This window comes from Gastrolobium bilobum, unplaced genomic scaffold (assembly GCF_033153095.1).
Source record: "Gastrolobium bilobum isolate Gb01-03AN ecotype WA unplaced genomic scaffold, APGP_CSIRO_Gbil_v1 utg413, whole genome shotgun sequence".
Lineage (NCBI taxonomy): Eukaryota > Viridiplantae > Streptophyta > Magnoliopsida > Fabales > Fabaceae > Gastrolobium > Gastrolobium bilobum.
The window spans coordinates 138,097-163,490 of NW_026895670.1; the positions used below are offsets into that span (position 1 = coordinate 138,097).

Sequence of the window (25,394 nt, forward strand, 5' to 3'; positions counted from 1 at the left end):
GTGATACATAAGTTAGTTATTAAATGAAACGTGATTTTTGAATAATGTACATACGATATGGAAGACAATAGGTGCCGATGTAAGAAAGATAAATTTCCTTGCTATTATAGAAAGAAAACTAATTTAAAATATATGGTTTAAAATTATAACTTTTAGAATTGTAAAAAAAATTAATTTTTTTAAATTATATGATATTTTGTTATAAAGGATATTTTAGTCCATTAATGTCATATCTTGATTATATTTGTTTCACCTGAAACATATGATAGGATGACATAATTATATCATATTGCTAATCTAGTGTGCACATGAAACACATGCCATGATATGAATTAGATCTTGTCCTTTTTTTTTTTTGTGGAGTTACCCAACCCTAATTACCTCTTTGAGGCGAGTTGGCTCTCTCCGGTATCCCCACGAGCTTCGACTCTTTGAGCCGGCTATGGGACTAATCCGGAGTGCGGGGGATCAGTGATGGCTAAAGGTTCAGCCCCCTCCCCAAGAATGCATTCAGCAGGAATCGAACACATGTCCAACCCCACTAACTCAGCGCCAAGTTACCAACTGAGCTGCACCCATTGTCCTTTCTTATCCTTATCCAACTTTCTTATCTTATATGTTCTTATTTTATTTTGTGCATCAAATGGGCCCTAGTAGTCATAAAATTTTTGTGGCATCTCATATTGTGCATGCTATGAATAAGCTCTTGTGCAATTACAATGTTGGTATAAATATGTCATTTTGGAAAGAAGCTGTTTCTTAGGGGTATTTTTTATTTTTATTTTTTGTTGGTAAAAAGTATTTTTTATTCTAAAGTACACATGATATTACTAAAGTTTTTCTAATATTTAAAATCTAAATAATATCAATATTTTGAATGAAAATAATTTTTTTGTGGGAAATATAAAAAAAAAGAAAATATCTTTTAATATTTAATGGACAAATCACTCTTATTTAATCTTGTGAATCACCTTTGTATTTTGTCCTTGGGTGATTTAGGAATAATTACACTAATACATTAATTTTATGAGTTAAGAGAGGAGAGGAAATATAAAAAAATATAAAAAATATTAATTTGATTTGCATGACACTAATACAAATATGTGGGTTTTTTGACCATTGTAGCCTTTAACTAATAAAAAATTATCATCTTGCCCTCGTTTATAAACTATTTCAAAAATTTAACCTTCTCAACAAACATAACACCAATCTACCCCTGTTCGACCGTTGACTACCCAGTTACCCGCGTAGACTACCCGGTTACCCGGGTAGAAAATTATTTATCCGGGTACACACTTGGTTACCCTGGTACATATCCTTATTTATCTTGGTACGCACCTGGTTATCATGGTACATATCCTTATTTACCCTGGTACACACCCAATTACTCTGATACATATCCTTATTTTCTAAGCCCAACCGTGAATTCAACTCAAATCCATCAATGAAGAAAACGTGGTTAAATGTGTTTGTAATTTGTATGGAAAATTTGTCAAGAATACATCCCCTTTAGCTAGAGTGAGTGTTAGTGAGGTATGCACATTAAGTCCCTCGTCTATAAGGCATAAAGACATCATTGCATATCCATAATTTTTTGTGAATAAGAGTGAAATTATGTATATATTTTAAAATTAATGTGAAGTAAGACGAAATTTTTATAAAAAATTAAATTTTTTAATATTAACTGGTTAAAATATAAAATATAATTTTTGAAAATTTCAAAATGTTGGGGTTAACACAACTTTTTTTGGTAATTTGGTTATGTGAGATGGCCATTGGATTGTACATTCATGAATATGTTTTACATTTTTTTGTCTTTTGGTTCTACTAGGTTCCTATTATTACTTTACAGTTTATTGTTTGTCTTTTGAGTTGAATTCACGGTTGGACTTGAAAAATAAAGATATATATATATATATATATATATATCAGAGGAACTGAGTGTGTACCATAGTAAATAAGGATATGTACCAAGGTAACCTGGTGTCTACTGTGGTAAATAACGATATGTACCAAGGTAACTAGGTGTGTACCGGGGTAAATAAAGATATGTACCGGGATAACCGAGTGTGTACCTAGTTAAATAATTTTTCACTTGGGTATCCGGGTGGTCAATGGTCAAACAAGGATAGATTAATGTTATGTTTGTTGAGAAGGTTAAATTTTTGAAAATAGTTTATAAGGAGAGCAAGATAATAATTTTTTATTAATTAAAGGCTATTGTGAAAAAGTCCAAATATGTGTTCATTCAATTTGCATGTTTCCACATTTTGTGTGATCAAAGTTGTTATATTATATAATCTATTTATAATTATATTATTAAAGAATTGTGACTGACATGAAAATAGAGTCATGCGCGATACTTGGTTATATGATTTTAGTTTATAATTACAACTCAAGTAGCCTTTGCTCTCAAATAAATGATTTTGATGAAGTTTGATGTGAACCATTTTTCTTAAAATTATTATATTATTAAATAATTTAATTTTAATGTGTTCGTTTATAAAAAGAGTTTATATTATTACCCAATTGTGTACATATTATTTTATTTTAATATCTTTAATAATATTATAATTATTTTCTTATTTATAAGTACCATTTTTTTTTTCAAAATTAATCATAGTGATAATAACTGGACATTAGTGATTATGAATTATTATTGTTTCGTATCCTTTATTTTTTAATTTTTTTAATTAGTATCTTTATATAAAATAATTAAATAATTATTTTCTTTAATTTTCAGTAATTAAATAATATCAATACATAACAAATAAAAATTATTATAAAATTTATAAGTGGCATATAGTTTGGATTTTTTTTTTGTTGCCAAATACAATGTATATCGGACCCAAGAAAAGATTACAATAACTTTCAAAAAAAGAAAAAAAAAGAAGAAGAAAATATTACAATGAAATTTTAATACTTAAAGAGAAATGCCCTTTTGGCTTCCCTCTCATTACAAATAGTGGAAAAGAAAGAGTCGCTTGCCATTTTGAAACTCAGCGAGACCTTCGTCTATCCTTCAAGTGCTACCTCATTTTGGTAAGATTGTGCTTTAACCTCTTCTCTCTCCATCTCCTTTGACCTCAAATCTCGTGTATTTCGATTCGACCTACTTTTTTCGAAACTCAGTTGTTGTTTTTTTTTTTTTTTTTTTTTTTTTTTTTTTTTTTTTTTTTAAACTTTGTTTTGGCATGCATTAGCTCTGTTTGTTATATATGAGCTTGAATTTGATTTCAACTTGTGGAGTTTCGGGTGGACATTATGTGGGTGATCTTCCCTTTGGCTTCTCATATTTTGGTTCACTTTAAAGTTGTTGGGTTTGTTTGAAAGTCAAGTTTCATGAAACGTTTTGGTTGTATGGTGTTTTCTTTTTATGAGATTTCAACTGGGTTTTCTTTTTCTTTTTTCTTCCACTATTGGGGTTTTGAGGGTAAGCCTCTTCTATGTGACGCTGAAAGTCATGGGTTTTAGTCTTCTTTCCAAAAAAATGTATTGGGGAAGAAGGCTACTTGCAATGGACCCTTATCCTTACCTTTTGCAAAAATTAGGGAGCTTTGTGCATTGGGGTTTTGCTCATTCTGACATTTTTGTTCTGCAAATTTTCTAGAATGTCATTGCTCTCTTTTTCTTAAATTGTTATTTTGCTTTACTGGGATTTCCTTATAGTGTCTTAACTTATAATTTGTGCAAAGATTATACACTATTATACAGTATGGTGTTCTTCCTCCTTATCATTTTTTGCCTGTTTGGATTTGTATCCCTATGTTGGGTCACATTTCATAGCTGTGAGCTGTCCATATTTTTCTTGGAGCATTAAGTTAGGCAATGGAGTTTATCTATGCCTTTTTGTTAGGGTTGAGCTATTGAATTTTGAATAGTATATGCCTTTTTGTTTTAACATTATATACACTATACAGTAATGTATTCATTTGCTTTTAGTTGTTTTCTTATGTGAATGTGTTCCTGATCTTTAATACAGTATGAGGTTGCAAAAGCTTTTGTTATTTAAATCTCTTCTTCACTTGTTATTTCCTCTATTCTTATTTTGGGCAACTGCGCATCCAATTCATCTTTTGCTGGGAGGACTGGGCTCCTTTTTTTGTTGATTTTGGTTTCTGAAGGATCATTTACTTTACATTTTACTGTTGGCTTATTCTCATCCATTTCCATTTTGACCGCTAATCTTTATCCAAAATGTCAGTCTTTATCATGGTGCTTTCATAGATGGAAAACATGGATGCACATTAGATGTTAGGTAAAGAATAAACCTTTTAAAATTAGTTTACTTTTTACCCTTCAATGCCTTACCTATATATGCTTCTATGTTTTAACTTTTAAGGGTAAATGGATTTGATTTTATGGGCTTTTATTGAGTTTTACTGTGCTTGTGGTCATTTACTCAATTTGGGCAACAAAAGCAACCCGGTTAAGGCATCATAAAGTCTAAAAGATAGCTGCTGTATCAAAATCTTGAAGCATTAGAAATCGTAAGCTTTGAACCAGCAAGAACAAAAGCAGCATCAAATCACGCTGGTGGCAAGAATGAGTTGAGTGGAGGCGAATACAGTCAGCAAGAGTGATTTTTCATTTTGGAGTGAGATTCGTTTTGATTTGGGGATTTTTTGTCATATATTATGATTTCTAATTTTCTTTTCCTTACCGATTATTATGTGCAGAAATTGTGAGTTTATGAAATGTGATTTTAGTACATAAATTTGAATAAGAATATTAATATATCATACTTATATTTTAGCATTATGGAGGGATAAATTTTTTACTATGTTCCAGACTGCCTTTTTTAGTCCTTTTTCCTATATTTATTTTCGGGTGTAGAGATGAAGTTATTTCTTGCAACCTCAAAACAAATTTGTTTTGGGTTTGGAGAAAAAATGATGTGTGTTTTGAGAAAATTGATGCTGCAAGAGATAAGCAAAATTCCCAAAATGGCCTGAGTTTTTTTCCCCAAACCACAAAGCGACGTTGTTTTGGGGTTGCAGGAGAAAATTTTATCTCCCGTTATAGGAGAAACACTTTTCCCTTTATTTATTAATGTATTTATTTTGTCTTTCTTTTTATTTCTTTTCTGGCATTATGTTCTTTATTTTAATTGGGTTTATAGACCTCCGACCCCAACTGGTTTAGGTAATGGTGATGTTGATGATGATGTTGATGTTATATAATATGTAACATCTCTGCACTTTGTTGTTTTGTTTTCATGCTTCTCTTTTACCTAGCTCAAGCATTTTTTAGTGGAAATTTGCTTTTGACAACCTCGGTCTGTGTTTATATTTTATTTTAATTTTTTTTTCTTTAATTCTACGTGAATTGCTTTATTTCATTATCTTTTCTAAATGTTTATTTACTTACTCCAAATGATTATTTTCCCCTTTTACACAATTGATTCATGTTGATGTGAATTATGATACAATTTCATGTTTTTAATAAATTTTTAAAATAAGAACTGTTAATGATCTATGTTAAATTCATTTACTTTATTTCGTACTACAATAATATTTAATTATCAGTTGATAATTAAAGGTTGAAAATGAAAATACAACTATGCTCAGCACTAAACATGGGAGTGGTCAAAGCCAATTTGAGCAAACCCTTTTTTTTGTGTTTCTTTTTTTAATTGAAGACACATAAGGTGCTTTGTGGAAACACTTCTTTTCTTACCCCTCATATTTATCTTATTGGGTATATGACACTAACTTTTAGTGAAAAACTACATCTAAATCTGCTAATACTCATAGGTCAGATAATGGTGTATGATTGGCATGATCTTCACCAACAAGTTGCTTTAGAAGCCTTTTATGCTGTGCTTGTTTCATATGGATCAGACTGGCATTTGACTTGCTTTTAGTTGGAAAAGTTACAAGCATTTTTATGATAATTGTATCGCATGACCACATCATTGAAGACTCTTTGGAAGCCATAACTTATATAAACAGAGTATATTTGTATTTTGGATTTGAAATAATGTCTGTTCTCTTCCTGATTGATGTATTAGAGTGTCATTAGTAGGAAAGAGGAAAAAAAAGAAAAGATGGAGAAAGTACCTGGGATTGAAGAATCTTCTGAGTCACCAGCTTTATCTCCACCACCTCCTGATTTGCCTCCCAATATGGAAACAGAACAAACAGCTCATGCAAATTATTCTATTATCAGTAGGCAGGGGGTTGGAAGCACAGGAATACGCAAACCATTGCTTGCAAATCTCTTCAAAGTTTCTGTTAATGCCCCAGATGCAATATTTTTCCAGTATAGTGTATGTCGAGAGTTTTTGTTTCTTCAATTTCCCTTATATTGTAGGCTTTGGCTTATTTAAGGATTTCCAGGTTACTATTGCTTCTGAAGATAAAAGAGCCATTGAAAGCAAGGGCATTGGGAGAAAACTGATTGATAAGCTTTACCAAACATACTCTTCTGAACTTGGTGGCAAAAGGTATGCTTATGATGGAGATAGAACTTTGTACACAGTGGGTCCTCTGCCATCTAATAAGTTTGAGTTCGAAGTATTGCTTGAGGAATCATTTGCAAAGCAGTAAGTCTTTTGTATGATTGTCTTAATTATGTCATGTTTTGTCTTAAAGCTTATACTGTCTTCCAACTCTAGCAGTAGTGCTGAGAATCCTGGTGCTAATGGAAGCCCTCGTAAGGAAACTAAAAGGTCAAAACATTCTTTTCAGTCAAAGATATTCATGGTGGAAATAAGTTTTGCTGCTAAAATACCCCTGCAGTCCATTGCTCTTGCCCTCAAAGGGGTTGAGTCAAATACTAATTCTCAGGATGCCTTGAGAGTACTTGATATCGTACTGAGGCAGCAAGCAGCTAACAGGTACCCATACATCCTCTGAAGATAAACATCAAAGAAGTACAATGAAATTTTTCTTGATTGGAATTTAGTCATAACTTATTTGTTCTAACTTAGTTGAACTATTTCTTTTGAATGTGAAGAGGGTGTCTCTTGGTAAGGCAATCTTTTTTTCATGATGACTTGAGGAATTTCACCGATGTTGGAGGTGGAGTAACAGGAGTTCAGGGTTTTCATTCCAGTTTTCGTCCCACACAGGGAGGATTGTCTCTCAATATGGGTAGGACTGCTCTCATACATATCTTGTAATTTTATCATCATATAGTTGTATTCTTTTCCTCTTTACATTTTTGATTTATTTATTTCTAGATGTGTCCACTACGATTATCTTAAAACCTGGACCTGTAATTGATTTTCTCCTATCCAACCAGAATGTGAAGGAAGCCCGTTATATAGACTGGGCAAAGGTGACATACTTCTATTCTCTGTACATAAGGTTCATGATCCAGAATTAGTAAATTCCTGTAAGGTTTTTTCTTTCTTGGGAATCTGTAGGCCAAAAAAATGCTAAAAAATTTAAGGGTGCGGGCAACACATCGTAACCAGGAATTTAAAATTTCTGGCTTGAGTGAGAAGCCCTGCATTCAGCAACTGTAAGTTCTTGTTTTTGGAAATTCAAGTGTCCATTATTTTTCTTGAAATCGCAAAAATTTAAAGGAAAACAGAAACTTACGGTTCTGATTTCTTCCCCAGTTTTAGTATGAAGGTGAGAAATGTTGACAACAATAATGGAGTGGAGACAGTGGATATTACTGTGTATGAGTATTTTGCAAAACACTGTGGCATCCAGCTGAACTCTTCTGCTTATCTTCCATGTCTTGATGTTGGGAAACCAAAACGGCCTAACTATCTACCCCTGGAGGTTTGGAAATTTTTGTGCTTGATTGAACCTTGTTTTGGTTCTTATTTAATACGAGTTGTATTATTTTTTTTTAACAGTCTGACCCTTTGGACCAGTTATATCTGATTATTATTTTCTTCCTTTACCTATCCTTTTGGTGGAATAGCTATCTTCACTTGTTTCCCTCCAGCGGTATACAAAGGCATTATCTCCAACGCAAAGAGCATCTTTAGTAGAAAAATCACGCCAAAAGCCTCAAGAAAGAATTAAAATTCTGATGAATGTTAGTTTGTAGTTATTGATATGTTGTTTCTGTTTTTATTAATAATACTTTTTGACGCTCACTAAAATTTATAGGCTGTAGGAAATTATTGCAACCATGATGATCCTATTCTTGCTGCATGTGGCATTTCTATTGAGAAACAATTGACTCAGGTTGAAGGTCGAGTTCTTGAGGCACCAAAGGTAAGCATTGACCTACAATATAGGTCTCATTTTTGTGTACACAGTTGAGATAGTGGGGGAGAGATAAAAGAGAAAGTGGTATCAAGTATTTGGTTTCCTTTAATTAATTTTGAAAACTAAATGCATTGTCTAAGACAATTCTATTTGAGACACACAGTTGATGGTTGGTAAGAATGAAGACTGCCTCCCCTATAGCGGAAGGTGGAACTTTAATAAAAAGGTATTGCAATATTCTTGCACATTCAAAAAGAAAGTGTTTAAGACTGCCTGTTTTTAGAGTTATCTAATTTGATTGGCTAATTTAATAATTGATGATGCTATATTTCCTTTTTTGTAGACACTTCTTAAACCATCACATATTAATGTCTGGGCTGTTGTCAACTTTTCTGCTCGTTGGGATACTAGTTACATATCAAGGGAGCTGATTAAATGTGGAATGAGCAAGGGCATAGTATGTCACCATACGTTATTCTAATGTGTCATACTATATTGATCTGCTATCTTATTCTTTATTTGATTACTTCTTTGTCACATGTACTTGAATATTTACACAGAACATTGGACGACCATACTCGTTAATAGAGGAAGAATCGACTTACAGAAAATCTAACCCTATTGCAAGGGTTGAAAAAATGTTTGAGCTGCTTAAATCAAGGCTTAACAAAGAACCAGAGCTTATTCTCTGTGTCCTGCCAGAGAGGAAGCACTGTGACATTTATGGTATGCCTTGTAGCAATTTTTCCAGGTTTTCCTTTACATTGGTTTTTTTATTCACCTCATGCTCCTGTGTCAAATTTTAGGGCCCTGGAAAAAGAAGTGTCTGAGTGAATTTGGTGTTGTCACACAGTGCATCGCCCCTCTCAAGATCACTGATCAATACCTTACTAATGTACTTCTTAAAATCAATTCTAAGGTAAAAGACTACTTTATGACCATGATATATATAAAAATGTAACTTATTCTGCATTAATAACATTATGCATAGTTTTAATAATTTTGTATGTTGGTCCTCTATATAGCTTGGAGGAATAAATTCTTTGCTGAAAATGGAGCATTCTGGGCATCTTCCCCCGATTAAAGATGTTGCAACAATGATTTTGGGGATGGATGTCTCTCACGGTTCCCCTGGTCGGTCAGATATTCCATCAATAGCAGCGGTAAGGCTATTTTTGTTGTTTTTTTCCCCAATCTTCTTTGTTAAAAAAAAATACTCCCCATTAGACCCCGACTAGCATGGGTAGGGGTGAGGGAAATCTTTGTAAGCTTCTTTACCCTTGCATATTTACAAAGAAGCTGTTTTCTAGATTCGAACATGTGACCTTTCAGTTACAAAGGAGTAACTTTACCACTAATCGAAACTCGCCCTCTTTGTTGTTGTGGTAACAAAAAAGGAAAAGCTATATTTTACTTGTACACATTCTGTTTGGGTTTTTTGTTATCCCTTAACATATTTTTCTGGTGTACAATGTTGGATTTTAGGTTGTTGGATCTCGATGTTGGCCACTGATTTCAAGGTATAGAGCATCCGTGAGAACACAGTCATCTAAAGTGGAGATGATTGATGCTCTATACAAGCCTTTGGATAATGGAAATGATGATGGTATTATCAGGTTCGAGTAAAAAAGTATATGGGATTATAAATGTTTTGCATTTATTAGGGAAAAATGCATAAAAATACCGTGAATTTCATGAATCAACTCTCCCAAAAGTTTAAACTACTAGCTGAAGACTCATGAATGATTTTATATTATACTTCTATCAAACAATTATGCACATTATTTTATTTTATGTTTCACAATTTCATGTGCAAGATGTAAAAAGATGACATTATTTTTCTTTATTTTTTGTTGCTTGCAAGTTGCACACATATGGGGACATCAAATTCATCATGCCGTTTAAGATTTGGATTACATTTCATTGCAGAGAATTGCTTCTAGATTTCTATGATTCAAGTAATGGATGCAAACCAGATCAAATTATTGTCTTCAGGTGTCATTCTACCACTTTACATTTGATAGATATACAGTAATATATGCTCTTCAGGTGCTGTTTGTAGGTAAAATGTCATAAGCTGGAAGGTGCTGATAGTGCCTGTTATAATATCCTTAAATCATTAATGTATGATGCACTACTTATATTTATTAAAACCACTCCGCGTTAAACTCGACTAGTGAGTGTGGGGTTGAGGAAATATTTGTACGCAGCCTTATCCTTGCATAACTACTTATATTTATTATGAGGAAATAATTACATGTTTTCTACTCTTGACTTATTTTAATTTGAGACCATTAGCATTGTTGGGTTAATTCTGAGATGGATCATTTTTCCTTACATATTCCAAATTTAATATCTTGTCATGAAGGGGAGCATTGGCACAAAGGTTAGTGTAGTCGTGTCGCCATGTGACCCATACAATGGGTCTAACCTTTCCTTAATCGAACCATGTAATCATCATTTGCAAATACTAGGTATAACTGCCCATATGGACCCATACAATGGGTCTAACCTTCCCTAAACCCTGCTCCAGTTTGCCCTTTTTTAATATCTTGTCATGCTTCTAGTACTTATGTATCTCTGCCAGTTGTTCTTTTGTCTGCAGGATTGTATAAGTATACACTGGCTATTTTCTTATTTTTCTAAAGTAACTCCTTTTGTATAAATGCAATGTAGTGAATCCAGGATTCACTTTGCCTTAACGAGGTTTATATGTTTGCCTCTGGTTCTATGGCTTTTGACCAAATGTCTAATTGGAATATTTTCATGACAACCACATTTGTTATGTAATTCAATCTTGTCTAATTTAATAAATCTTCAGTTCCCTGTATCTGAAGAATTATATCTGAATATTAGTATGAACCATGAAGTGTGCCAGTTTTTGATGAGTACTTATAATGTTTAATATTTTTGAGATACAGACTGGCTTTTGGTTGTCTCAATTTCCTTTATCAACGTTAACATCCTTATTCACTTTCTGAACCGTGTTTTCATGTTCAGGGATGGAGTTAGTGAATCGCAATTTGAACAGGTTTTGAATATTGAGCTTAACCAGATAATAAAGGTTACTATGCAACCCTTTCATATTTTAAGATTGTGTTACGGATCTGGATTATTTTAAGGTAAGAATTACAGAAATGTGGTAACGGGGAAAATGAAAGAAATAGGAAAGTACAAGAACAGAATTCAAGGGCAAACTCTTCTCAAGGGACACTCCCCTTCATGCTGAGACTTCTCGGTCAATTCTACAATACAACCCCTTAAAGATGGTTATGACGGAAAGAATACCCCCCTTGTGTAGTTGAGGGGCTAATTTCTCGTAACAACCTAACCACCCAACTAACTAACTACCTGACTCCTATAATATGGGTTGTAAGAAATTAAATGATTGGTTGCCAGAATCTTTATATTTAGTTACATGTTCCAAGTGCATGTATTGATTTATTTTGCAGTTAAAAAAAGCAGCTAAAAGCTCTTTATGGAGCATTTTTTTATTACAAGCTTTTCTTAAAACAATAATCCAATCCAAAATTTACAAAAAAAAAAAAAAAACTATCAAAACACACATCCGATTAGATGATACCCTTTTGTTGATGGTTCCTAATTCTACAATGATGATAAACTTTTCTAATTATAGGCCTATCAACATCTTGGGGAGGTTAATGTTCCCAAGTTCACTGTAATTGTGGCACAGAAGAATCATCATACGAAGCTGTTTCTAGATAATGATATGAAAAATGTTCCTCCAGGTATGCTACTTATCTTGTCCTGTTTAATGTACAGGTATTACTCAGGACCACTGTAAAATAATATTTTACTCTTCAGGGACGGTCGTTGACACAAAAATTGTGCATCCAAGAAATTATGATTTCTACATGTGTTCTCATGCAGGGATCATTGTAAGTTTACCTATGTAGCTTCTTCAACCTTCATTTTTGCATATATATATATATATATATATATATATATATATATATATATATTCATTTTACAAGCATTTTAGTAGCATATGGTATCAGTGAAATATTTCATGTACCATTTTGTTTCCCTTTTTCTCTCTAATTAACAGGGAACATCTAGGCCTGTGCATTATCATGTGTTGCTTGATGAGATTGGTTTCTCCGCAGATGGCTTGCAAAATATGATCCATTCGTTATGTTATGTGTATGCATTCCACCTCCTATTGTCTATAGCTTGTTTTACCTGTCCCCAAATTGTCCTGCTTAGTGTTATTTTTTTTTACTTATTTCAGGAACCAAAGGAGCACAACTGCAACCTCAATTGGTAATTTCACGCTTATGCTATTCTCTGCGCCTCTAGAAAATAACTTTATCAGAATTGTCTTTTGCATGAAAAACATGGTTAATTTCTGTTTTATAATTATTTCCCCATTCATTCTTCTTCTGCAGTGGCACCTATTTGCTATGCTCACCTTGCTGCAGCTCAAATGGGGCAATTTTTGAATTTTGATGATTTATCAGAAACATCTTCAAGTCTTACTTCAGAGGGAAACGTTCCCATACCAGAGCTTCCAAGGTTGCCTAAGAGTGTCAGGAGTAGCATGTTCTTCTGTTGAGGTGTAGAATGGTGACAGCTTCTAGTAAATACGTTTGGATTGGTAAATAAAAGTGTAAATATCTATTGGCTGTACAGCTAGCTAGGATACATGCAAAATAGACCAACTCCAAATTTTGTTACTGATATGATTTGTCATTATGGGGCATCAATCATTTTGGGGTTGAGCTTGTTTCAAATTACCTTTTCTAGCTTTTATGCTTATATATTGCTTGTTTACGAAACAGTTATATCCTGTCCTCATCTTGTATTTTTAAGAAAGTGATTCTCTGATGTCAAGCCTGCTCTTATTTGGATCATTTTAACTCATTATTTTATTTTATTTATCAATTAATAGAATTATGAATATGCACAATGCATGAACTTAGAGGGTGTTTGACCAGTTTGGGACTTTTTTGCTTTAAATTTACGAATTTGGTACGTGGATGAGAATAATTACGATTTGGGGTCTTTAAGTGCCGCGGGGAGGACCCAGCGTATCTAAATGACGCCCCCGAGTCCCCGCGACACTCATGTAACTTGATTTTTTTTTCCTCTGCTAATTCAGTGCCGCCCCCACCCCCATCGGCATTCAATAAATAGTACTTGAATAAGTGCCGCACATAGCTCCCATCGGCACTAATTTTCAATTTTTTTTTTATTAAAAGTTCCGCCCAGCCCCTCCCTCGGCACACGTTAACAGTAACTTTAGCAGAGCAATGTTCTTCATGGTCTTCGTTGTGGGGCTTCTGTAGGGTGCTGAGGCCACTCCCCAATTTAAAAAACTCAAGGCCACGATTCAACCAACATCACCTACAAGTGAAGCAACAATGGTAATAGCCTGCTCATGCGTCAAGGAATCAACATCAATTCCAAGATGGAGCCTTGGAGGTGAGACTCTCATGTGAGCATGTTGATAGTAAGAATCACACACTAATGAGCAATGGACGCTGGAGCTGGGTTTTTGGTGGCTTATTCTGGGGCATTTGTTTGCTCCTTCTCTGCTCTTCTCTCTTATTCTGGGGTATTTGTTTGCTCCTCTTCTTCCCTTCCCTTTTGTTTCTCTGTTTGTCCTCATTGTTATTAAACCACTAGGGTTCCTTTCCTGCTTAAAACAACGAATCTCTTGTGAAATTAAACTGTCGATTTATGGAACTGAAAACAATGGTGTTGTCGAGAAGAAATACGAAGATGTAAATTAGTTTAGCTTCGGTACATTCTTCAATCCTTCATGTTTCTAATAATATGCTCTGACTCAACAAGCCTGTTAGAAAAATGACTACAAATTTACAATTTAATTTGCAGATGTTCTCATCCACAAACTCGGATATGAAATGGTTATCACTTGATACAAATGTGAGGCTGTAAGATCTGGAAACAATGAAAGCGAGAGAACAGTAAAACTATATGAATGCCGTTTGGGGGGTGGGGGGGGTGGGCAGAACTTTTAATAAAAAAAATGAAAATTAGTGTCGATAGGGGCTACCTGCGGCACTTATTCAAGTAAAAATATTATTTATTGAATGCCGATGGGGGGTGGGGGCGACACTGAGTTAGCAGAGGAAAAAAATCAAGTTACATGAGTGCCGCGGGGACCCGGGGGCGTCATTTAGATACACTGGGTCCCCTCCGCGGCACTTAAAGACCCCAAATCGTAATTACTCCCGTGCACATACCAAATTCGTAAATTTAAAGCAAAAAAGTCCCAAACTGATCAAACACCCTGAACTTAGACATGATATCTTTTTAGTGATAATAGGCTACTCATATGGTTTAAGATTAATGATTGAAGAATTTTAGCAATGTTATAAATTTTAGCCCGGAAAAAAGTACATGTAGGTATGAATAATTTGTGTCCTTAAAGAAAATTATCTCCTACCCTAACAATGTATGGAAGGGGAAAAAATTGAAATCCTTGTTAAGTCTTCATCTACTAATAAAAATATGTATAGTGAAAGCAAAATATTATTCTTGACAAACATTAACTATGATATCAGGGTTTGAATCCTGTAGGTATTACTCATAGAATGTGTAAATTTCGCATGATCTTTTCACATGCAATTTGAGTGTCTATATCATTTTTTTTCATATATATATTCATTAATGTTGATCGCTCCCATTTATAATGCTTGTAAGGAGAGAGATGAACTCATAATTTGCATATGACAAGTTCATGTGAAATTTAAACATCACTCATTGCATAATCATCATTTTTTGACTATGGATTAATTTCATAACTTCACTGCCAGAAAAAAAAATACAAAATCATAGAAAACAGAGATATGCAAGCTGGTGTTTTCGATATATATATATATATATATATATATATATATATATATATATATATATATATATATAATGAGGCTAAATGCTTCACCGAGTCTAAATTTTAAACATATATCTCTATAATTTGAGTAAACAAGCACATTGTGTATGAAATAAATTTTAATTTTAATTTCGTTATTTATTTATATAAAATTGAATATACTATTTTGTTAACAGGTAAGGAGGGGCTAGACCCCAAAAACAAAGGAAGAAAATTACTTGATGTCTAAAATTCGGAGTTGATCTCATATTATGTAGATTGTAGAGACCAACAATTTCCTGAGCGGCTGCTCTAAAACATGCAAACCTTTTGCTCTAAAACATATTCTTTCCAGATTCTAAAATATGTAGAATCTGGAAAGAATATTTACTTTCCAGATTCTAATTACATAGCTATTATTTGACTTCAAGGATTAAATCTTGGTTCCGTAGGGAGTTGGTCATTCAGTTCAAACATATCCAGTTGTACTTAATTTTACAACACAGGCTCACAACACAACTATAACTGCATTACAAAGTCATGCACTTATGCCGAAGAGTTAAAGTTTAGTCAAATTCAGACCTTCTTTCTTAATCAAATAAATTTAAATCTTGACCAACATTGCTCTCATTTTGGTTCACATTTTTATGCTATTGTCTTGTGCATCATCATTGTCTTCATCCAAACTTAAATGATTTACGACCCTGTCATTTTCCATAAAAGGTCAATTAATACTAAGTATCAAACAATGAAATTATAATCATAATGCAATAAAAAAATATACTAATATCATCTAGAGTTGGTTAAATAGAAACACTTGCAAGGTCATTAAGTATGACTCCTACCTCTGCAATAGTTAAGTAAGATGGTGGCACCTTCAATATCTAAATAGAATGGTCCTTAAATGCTTCCAAGTTAATGGATTCATAATTTTCAATGCCTCAATTTATTCTTAAGTTTATTAATTTACTCATATATCAACATAAAAAAATACTTGGGTATATAATTTGTGTTTATAATAATAATAATAATAATAATATCTTTGAAGCAGCCTCGTGTTGTAATGAACAAAAACACGATCAATAAGCGCTTATGATGTTCTAATCTATTTTTCTTGAGTTATTTGAGGATTTCAATCTCAGAAGCAAACTAGCTCTTTAGGAACTTTGTGTAGTTGGAGAGAAATTGTGGAGTTGAATTGAAGTTTTGGTTGCATGTTTATGTTGGATATTGATGACTTGCTTGTGAAGAGATAAAAGATTTCTTGAACAGAAATTCATTATAGATGGTTAAAAGACCTCGTTACAAGGAAAGATTTTTTTAGCAACTCTCGTGGTAAGTGTGAGTGCTCTTAAAATGATATTTTCTTGATATTTTCTGGCTTACATTACTTAGATCTGAAAAGTAATTTAATTTCTTTTTTTAATCTTTAATTATTAGGTTGATTATATTTTAATTATTTCGTTATTTTTTTGGTAGATACCAACCAGCGTCCGAAGTCCTAATGGACTCCACTAATTGATTTCAGGTTTGTATCTCTCCAACCTCTCTATGAGTTGCGACTCTTAAGAATCAAATCACACAGTCTTTAGGCAAATCAAATCCTAGAGTCTAGCTGACTCGCTCGCTAATATATCAACAATATTGATTATTGAAATTAATAACCAAGGGTTTCTCTTTTATCTATCTCAATTCGTTTGTTCAGTCTCTTTTCTATGTGTTTTGTCATTAAAAAATTTAGATTGGAGGACGTCCCTGCAAGGTCAAAGAAGACCACCAACCTGATTGAGGATTTCTTAGAATAATCTTGAATTCATTGACTTATGAGTATGGAGTTGATGATTTTAGTGAGGCCAATATCTTGGCTTAGTAAGGCCTGGTATGGGTCGGAGTCAGATCGAACTATGATACTTGTGCTGGTAAGGGTAAATAGAAGGAGTTATCCCTGACTAACTTTATAACTTTGGGCCTAGTGATAAAACACTCGATCCAACATATGATGCATTGAACTTAGAAATGTTGCATGATGATTAAAATAAGATGTGAACTGAGTATGAAAAGAATGCACCAGTACTATCAGTGATGAATTGCCTTGAAACACGGAAGGAAAATTAGGTGTTGCTATATTGTATGGCCAATAATCAAGCACTGGCATGACTTAGAGCTGGAATAGGGCATTGGGCACTCAAGCACCAGAAAAATAGCGCTCAATGCCATTTTGGTTCTTAAATGATTTGTTGTACTCTTATGAATGTAATGAAACTTGTATCATATTTTTTTAAAAAGAATCTTAGCCTAAAAGTAAACAAGTGAAGCTTTGTGTTATGAATTAGTGTTATGAGGTAAAACTATGCAGGGCAATGTATGTATGATTAGGAGAAATTGCATGATATAGCATGTGAAGCACTTTGGAGATAAGAATATGTGATATTGTGCATGAGATTAATGTAAGAAAGCCTATGATATTGATGAAAAATATGCTAGTACAAAGTAAGGAAAAATCATGCATGATATGATTTTATAAAAGTATACACACACAAGCAATGAGTTCCAAAGAAGAGAGAAAAAATATTAGTTGGATCTATTCACTTCTATGTGAGTCACAATTTTTTTTTTTTTTTTACAACAAAAGCAAAAATATTTTTCCCTTACAATTTTGCATGCACTATATGTATGGTTTTATTATATGGACAAATTTTAAGTTAAGGAATAAAAAGGTTGTTTTTCACTTTTTCTATACTTATACATAGGGTTGTGAAAAATAACTGAACCGAATTGAACTGCATTTTTTCTAAAGCAATTTTGAGAACCAAATTGATTTTATAAATCGGTTTAAAAATTGAACCGAACCAAACGAATTGATTTGGAAAATCAGAAGAATCGAACTGATTTGTTTTAGTTCAAACAGTCAATTCTAGTTCTAAAATGGTTAAGAACTGATTCACATACCCAAATTAATTCTGAACCAATTATAAATCATAAACTGATATTAAATGATGAGCTAGTTTTGAATCGGTGAATAGGTTTCAAATTGGTTTAGAAAAGATAAAATCAATTCGGATAAAATAAAATAATTTATTCTTTGAACCAAACTGATTTAAATATGTTCAGTTCGAAATTCATCAAAAAATTGGGTCAAACTATGTCCACCCTTAAATATGGATGAGGTTATAGTTCAAACATTTAAAGTTATTGGTTAATTATTCTCATTTTTGTATTGTTAAAATTTCTAACATTTTTAGAAAAGAAGGTTTAATGACACACAAGATGATGTTGGATGGAATACTTTATATTGGTGCTCGAAGTTCCTAAGTATATATAATTATAATTAGACTTTAGTTCAACATAATTTGTCACTAGGGTGTAAATGAGCTGGACTAGGCTAAATTTTGGCTTAAATAGGTCAAGCCAGTGTGAAAAACATTGGGTATGGCCTGGCCTATTAGCCTGTGTAGGCTCCAAATTACAAGTCTGGCCTAATCTATATTCAAAAAATAAAAGCCTTGGCCTAGGCTTGTTAGCCTGTTTAAGCCTATTAAACATTCAACAATTAAATGAATAACTAAAATAATATTATTTTATTTTTAAACCACTAGGGTTAGCGGGATGTGTGTGTTAGGAGTGTGTGTAGTGTAGGGTTGTGTTCAATTCCTTGTAACCTCCAAAATAATAATAATATTATTTTATTATTCAAAATTATTAAATAATTATTTTATTTATTATATTTTAAATAAATAATATGATATAGGCCGGCCTATAGGCTTATAAGCCCGACATGTACAAAAAAACATATGGTCTGTTTTCTAAATAAATTTTTTAAAAGCCTAGGCCTATTCTATTTTACTACTTATAATAGGCCAAGCTTGACCTAATATAGACTAGACCGTAAGCCCCTCTAGACCGGCCTAGCTCATTTACACCCCTATTTGTCACCATACTTAATTTTGATGTAAATGTGAAAATAGTACTATAATATCAAAATCGGGGTTACACTGGTTGTTGAGTTAAATCCATCTAATGTATTTTACCAAAAAAATAAATAAATACATCTAATGTATTACATAATTTGATCATTACCGTTTTGGATATTTGAAAAGGTATTTAGTCTTAAGATTCGTGTATTCTGCACATGCAAAGTTCACCAATTAATTAGTTATTTAAACAAGTAGATATCATAAATAAGGGAAATGAAATTGTTATGTTGTAGAAAACAAAAATCAGGTCTCGCTGACTCATAAAAAACGTGTTGGGTTTTTTATTTTATTTTATTAAAACAGTGGGTCCCACGTGTGTTTGCAAAAAATCCACATCCTGTGTCCTAAACCTTCGTGAATAATGATTTTGGATTCTTTTATCTAAAAAAAGTGATCATGTCATCATATTATTTGTAAGGTTATTAAAATTGAGATTTTAAATAAAATCGGAAGGGGCTAAATATTGCAAAACATAAAATGGTAATGTAAAAAAATCGTAAAAACATAAAAGCGTTTGGAATATTGATAAAATCGTTTTGATGAAAAAAATCATAAAAATGTAAAATCGTAGTAATAAATTGAGATTTTAACAACCATGGTTATTTGATCATAATCACTCATTTAAAAATTATAATTATATGTTTATATATTTCTCTCTCTTATTTCATCAAATAGTTATGATTAAATAACATAATTATACAATTATTTTTTCATAAAAATTATAATTATTTTTTCACCTGGTAAAATCCATTCCCGTTAAAAATAGTGTGGCTATACTCAATAAATAGAGGGTGCATATATAATTTCATGAATAAATGGGGGTGAAGTATAATTATTCCTTTACTTTCAAAAAAAAAAATAATCTCTCTGGGAAAAATGTTTCTGCAGTTAATGTAGATAAGTTATCTGCATTTATTTTCTAAAATGACGTTGTTTTGGTATTAAAATTTAAAAAAATTATAAATATAAAGACTATTATAACTCTGAAATAAATTAAAATTACAAAAATATTATGATTTTCGTCCAAAATAACGTGTAGTATTGGACTTAGTGCATATAACTTATGAGTTTTATAATTCTCATTTGACATGAGAATTATAATTTTCCTACATACCCTTCGATTTTTGTACTGACATGGGTCCTGCATATAATTTTTTCTAATACATGATTTCCACGTATTTTTTATCTCTACAACATAAAATTTCAATTCTCCTTCAATATTGATAATTATAAAACCCATAACTTATATGCGGCAAGTGAGCAAACAAAAAAAAGATATCAATTATAAAAAGCAATCCATAAAAAAAATCCAGACAAATACTGAAACACCCCTCGCGCTAACCAGCTCTGAATGAATAGGATTCCTTTTGTTGCCGAATGGTAGTATGTGGTATCTAATCACGTTCCTCGTATTTCCTTTTTTTTTTTTTTTTTTTAATTTTGTTTTTCTCTTTTGAGTATGATTTCACCGAGCTTGATGATTACTTGTTATTTACTTGTGCTTCGATTTAAGGATTAGTGCATATTACCCGTTTGATTAAATGTCTGTTTGAGTCTCAGCTTGTAATACTAATATGCGATTTAAGGATTGGGCAGCTTGTGTGTCTTGGACATAACATCAGTTAGGGGTTTACAACTTGTGTGTGGATAAAGGTGATGTTTTTCTTGTTGTTGTTGTTGAGATATTTATGTAAAATAAAAATAAAGTGGTGGGTTAGACCCATTGTGTTTAGATATATGTTAAGCTAAAATAAACTGGATTTGTTATAGGAATGAATTTATTGTTGACATGGCAAGTCAGAGTGTTAATGGAATGTTTGATTTTAATTTATTATGATATCAAATGCTGCCTGGCTGGTTTAGTTTTCTGTGAATCTTTGGTGCATATTTGATGTCTTCATGACTAGAATATCTAATGTGAATGTATTAGTTTGTTTCTTTAATTACTCAAATGGTGATGATGTATATGTGTTGATTTGTTCAACTATATCTTCTTGATAATCCTGATATTATTAAAGGAATAATTGAATGTACAAGGGATTAATGAATGGGGTTACTACTTGAAATGTCATGTTCAATCTCTAATAGCAAATTTCTTGGCTCAATTATTCAGAAGCATATTTGATCGTAAAGAAATTTGTCTCTATATTTATAAGAGTTTCAGTTAAGAAAAACCTTAAAAGCAGAAACTTCTCTTTTAAAATACAGAGTTGACTGGTTATGCTCATAACATAATACACGAAGGTTGCCAATGTCCTAATTTATCCTTCCTATTACTGTAATTCTGCATTTTAATAGTGAAATTCTGATTTTAGGGTGTTTGTATTGTGAAATTCTGATTTTAGGGTGTTTATATAGTGAAATTCTGGGGTGTTTATATGGTGAAATTCTTATAAAATAGAAACAAATTTCCTTCTATTTAAACATGCTGTGTATTGTGTCAGGAAACCAACTTGATAGGAATCCAACATTCTATGTCATGTAAATTAATTCAGTGAGACCTTGGTGTTCTATCTCATTTTTCTCTTAGTTTTTGTTCTTTTTCATTTTCAGGTTGAGTATGTGATTGGTTGAAGCCTTAAAAAATGGCATTGTGCCTTCCTTTCTCATTAAGCAATCACAGACCAGTCACTTCCCTAAGTTCCAGCTTTCTTCCTGGGACAACACAATTGTCTTTTTCTATCAAAAGAAAACCAAAAACCCATAACTACCTCAACAATGTGTCTGTCTCAATTTCTTGTTCCTCTCTCAAACTTGTACGGGACCGTACTCTTGACAGGCATGTTGTCATGAGGAATAGAATTCGGTTTGTTCAAAAGCTGAAAACTTTACTTCTCTCTAAGCCGAAACATTATCTTCCACTTCACATTCTCTCAAAGTGTCGGTCTTATCTTTCTCTTTCCAAGCCTCGTTCCATACTTGCTATGATCCATCGGTATCCGTCCATTTTTGAACTCTTCACTATGCCATGGCCACCCACACCACTTAATGCAACAAAGTTATATCCTCAACTCTGTGTTCGTTTAACTCCAGTTGCAGCTGCCCTTGCTGCTAAGGAATTGAATCTTCAATCTTCCATTTCCACTATGTTGGCAACCAAACTCCAAAAACTTCTTATGTTATCTTCTCACCACCGGTTAGTTCTGTCAAAATTGGTTCACCTTGCTCCAGATCTTGGCCTCCCTCCTAGTTTTAGATCGCGGTTGTGCAATGACCATCCTGACAAATTCAAAATCGTTGATACTTCCTATGGCCGTGCACTTGAGCTTGTATCGTGGGACTTCAACTTGGCAAAGCCTTTGCCTCCTCCTCCACTCCATTCTGTTGATTTAATAGTTGACCGCCCTTTGAAGTTCAAGCAATTAAGACTACGAAAGGGGCTTAATTTAAAGAGATATCACCAGGATTTCTTGCTAAAGTTTGAAGAAATGCCAGAAGTGTGCCCCTATAGGAACCCTGCTGAGACTTTGGCCAAGGAATCGATGGAGGCAGAAAAGAGATCTTGTGCTCTAGTACGAGAGGTTCTTGGAATGACAATTGAAAAGAGGACTTTAATTGACCACTTGACCCATTTCAGAAAGGAGTTTGGCCTCTCAAACAAGTTGAGAGGGATGATAGTAAGGCACCCAGAATTATTTTATGTGAGTTTGAAAGGGCATAGGGATTCAGTTTTCTTGGTAGAGAAGTTTGACGATAAGGGTGACTTATTGGAGAATGATGAGGTTTTAGTCTTACAAGATCAATGGATGGACTTGGCTAGGGAATCCAAGAGAATGAGACGGGAGAGAAGGAAGGGTAGGACTGGTAAAGATGTTGGCAGGTTGAGTGATACTAATGAAGATGATAGCGATGTTGAATATGATGATGATAATATTGAGATTGATAATTTTAAAGATGGTTATGACGATGGTTTTGAGGATATATTTGAAGAGTTGGATTTTGAGGCTGAGGATGATGATGACAGAAGCAAGTTGTTTGCCCAAAACAAGAATAGGGAATTTTGGACTGCAGGACCTTTTCCTATTCAAAATGGTTTGGATGGAGCACCGAAGCAACCTTGGTAGGTTTCAGTCTATAGAATGTATTTTTTTCCCCCAACAAAATTAAAGCCTAGGATGGAGTGTTGAAGTGCCTGCATGTACCATATTATGTTGGAGTTGACTATTGACTATAGTAGTTAAAAGATGATTCAATGTAAGATTGTGTATACAATAAGATTTGAGTAAAAGAAAATTCTGAGGCCTTTGTACATTCTGCTATCTTCCTTATTTTTTATTTTCTTTTTCTTTTTTCTGGGTCTGTAGAATGCACTGGTATTCTTTTTCTTTTTATAACTCATACATATTTAGGAATTGTGATCTTGTAAATAAGTTGTAACTCTGGCTTTAGGGTTTATCCCCAGATATCCGTTCCTCCATTTGGTGATACAATGCTTATGATTCCAACTGATGTTTTAAGGTCTGTCGTTTCTCTCATAAGAATGATCTTGGCAATTAATTTCTTTTGTATGTTTTTGCAGTGTCAGGTTTAGAAATATCCTACTGTCTTTTAAAGTATTCCTTGGGTTGAGGTTGACAATAGGCCTGCGCTACAGCAAGGAAAGCTCTAATTTTTAGAGATATAATACATAAAATTGTTAATTTGACTTTAATTAATGGTTTAACTTTATGGTTGAATTTGATTCATTATATAACAACAGAGGCTATGATCCATGTTTCGATCATTAAAAAGGCTCTTGCTATGGTGAGCTTATGTGGATAGTCCCCACTTCAATGTCAAAAATTTCTTAAACCATGTGATATTCACTTGATAGTTTAATTTTTTTGGGTTAAATTGATTTTTACAATTCTAGTTATAATGAATCAGAGAACAAATCACAACCAAGCAAACTTCTCCTTCCATAGGGGTGTTTATCTATCTACTTATAATATATGAGTCACTCTACCCTTTTTATGCACGACATACATATTTTTTATTTATGACGATAAATTTGAATTAAATTAAGCACGGATTGTGTAAAAAATGAATTAAAATAAACCGAGTCATACGGTTTAATCAGTGATTCACTGGTTGAACCAGTGATTTACTAATCTAGTACTTCGATCGGATCAATAACTGGGTTGAGTTTAATAACATTGGTATTGATCATGGTCATGTTCAGGTTTTATATATATATATATATATATAGATTGTTTTTCATTTATTATGGATTCACTATGGAACAATTTTAAAATGACTAATGAAAATTATAACAATTTTATAACGTTAAACGTAGTTGGTATTTCAAAATCGTAAATTTAGCGAAGTAGCAAAATAACAATTACATAATATAGTGAACAATAATTGTAGTTAATTAATAGGGTTTGTTTTTTTTTTTGTAGTAAATACAGATAAGTTATCATTGAGCCCAAAACGACATCGCTTTGAGACAGAAATTAAGGTGTTTTTGTAATTTTAATTTATTTCAGGATTATAATAGTCTTTATAATTATAATTTTTTAATATTTCAACACCAAAACGACGTCGTTTTGAAAGTAAATGCAGATAAATTATCTGCAGTAATTGCAAAAATATTTTTCTGTAATTAATATCATAAAATATTTTATAAAATAAATAATTGTACGAATTATTTTAATTATTTCTTGGTTGCTACCTTAAAACCATTGCCAGCATAAAAAAATTAAAACAACCAAATACATCGATTAAGAATAAATATATCCAATATGTTAGTAAACATTTCATGGATTTTAGGATTATTTTTAAATTTAGATAAAATATAAAAATGAACTAAAAGAGAAAAACATTTAAAAATAAAAATTTTAAAATCATAAACGATGCATAATTATTTCAATTAAAATATATAAGGTATAGGTGCAAAAATATTTGAAATTGTAAAGAAGATACATATAATTAATTCAAAAGAATTAGAATTTTAAATTTAAAAGAAAAAATGAAAAATAATCATGTGTGTTTTTTCTAATCGTTTCATTTAAGACAACGTTTTTCCATTAAATAAATATGTTAGCAAAACCTACGAACATAAAAATGCTAATTAAAAGGATTATTAATTCAAACTAAATACTCGATCAGAATTTGCTGTAGGTCACTAGGTCTATCAAATTAAAATTCTTTTACATTGTAAGTTATTAAGCTTCATGAATATTACTATCTCTAATATTTTTATAATATTCCATCAAAACTTTTATATTACTAAATAAAATGTTAACAACTTAAATTTTGGAAGACTTCTTTGTAAACCATGCTTTTTTTTTTTTTTTTTGATAAACTGTAAACCATGTTTCTAATGGACTCATGAGTTGCATGGGTGATATAATTTGTAAGTTGTTGTTACAGTTAATTAGTAATAAACTACTAACTATATAT

General features: G+C 32.3%; 2 protein-coding genes across 4 annotated transcripts; both read left to right on the top strand.

Moving 5' to 3' along the window:
- Nucleotides 1–6,049: 6,049 nt before the first annotated feature.
- Nucleotides 6,050–12,930, top strand: LOC133288642 (protein argonaute 16). The gene is made up of 22 exons (XM_061486455.1): nt 6,050–6,271; nt 6,342–6,547; nt 6,623–6,841; nt 6,961–7,097; nt 7,187–7,284; nt 7,373–7,470; nt 7,571–7,739; nt 7,885–8,001; nt 8,076–8,183; nt 8,341–8,403; nt 8,521–8,634; nt 8,738–8,903; nt 8,984–9,096; nt 9,203–9,340; nt 9,663–9,793; nt 10,107–10,172; nt 11,178–11,241; nt 11,815–11,926; nt 12,003–12,076; nt 12,247–12,341; nt 12,430–12,461; nt 12,587–12,930. The coding sequence occupies exons 1-22, from the start codon at nt 6,050–6,052 to the stop codon at nt 12,751–12,753; spliced, it is 2,709 nt and encodes a 902-aa protein (XP_061342439.1). The 3' UTR covers nt 12,754–12,930.
- A 7,409-nt stretch (nt 12,931–20,339) lies between these two features.
- On the top strand, nt 20,340–23,248 carry LOC133288651 (protein WHAT'S THIS FACTOR 1, chloroplastic-like). Of its 3 annotated transcripts, none has more exons than XM_061486474.1 (2): nt 20,340–20,400; nt 21,564–23,248. In XM_061486474.1, the coding sequence occupies exon 2, from the start codon at nt 21,596–21,598 to the stop codon at nt 23,072–23,074; it is 1,479 nt and encodes a 492-aa protein (XP_061342458.1). In that variant the 5' UTR covers nt 20,340–20,400; nt 21,564–21,595; the 3' UTR covers nt 23,075–23,248. The 3 variants fall into 3 exon arrangements, with proteins under 3 accessions (XP_061342458.1, XP_061342449.1, XP_061342466.1); XM_061486465.1 differs by having other exon boundaries at nt 20,356–20,393; XM_061486482.1 differs by having other exon boundaries at nt 20,356–20,390.
- The last annotated feature ends 2,146 nt before the right edge of the window (nt 23,249–25,394 follow it).

Bases quoted from the DNA above. Each gene is read 5' to 3' on its own strand.
- LOC133288642 (XM_061486455.1), top strand. From the start codon at position 6,050: ATGGAGAAAGTACCTGGGATTGAAGAATCTTCTGAGTCACCAGCTTTA. The intron at 11,242-11,814 runs GTTACTATGCAA...TTCTAATTATAG, and splicing joins AGCTTAACCAGATAATAAAG to GCCTATCAACATCTTGGGGA. The intron at 12,462-12,586 runs GTAATTTCACGC...CTTCTTCTGCAG, and splicing joins CACAACTGCAACCTCAATTG to TGGCACCTATTTGCTATGCT.
- LOC133288651 (XM_061486474.1), top strand. From the start codon at position 21,596: ATGGCATTGTGCCTTCCTTTCTCATTAAGCAATCACAGACCAGTCACT.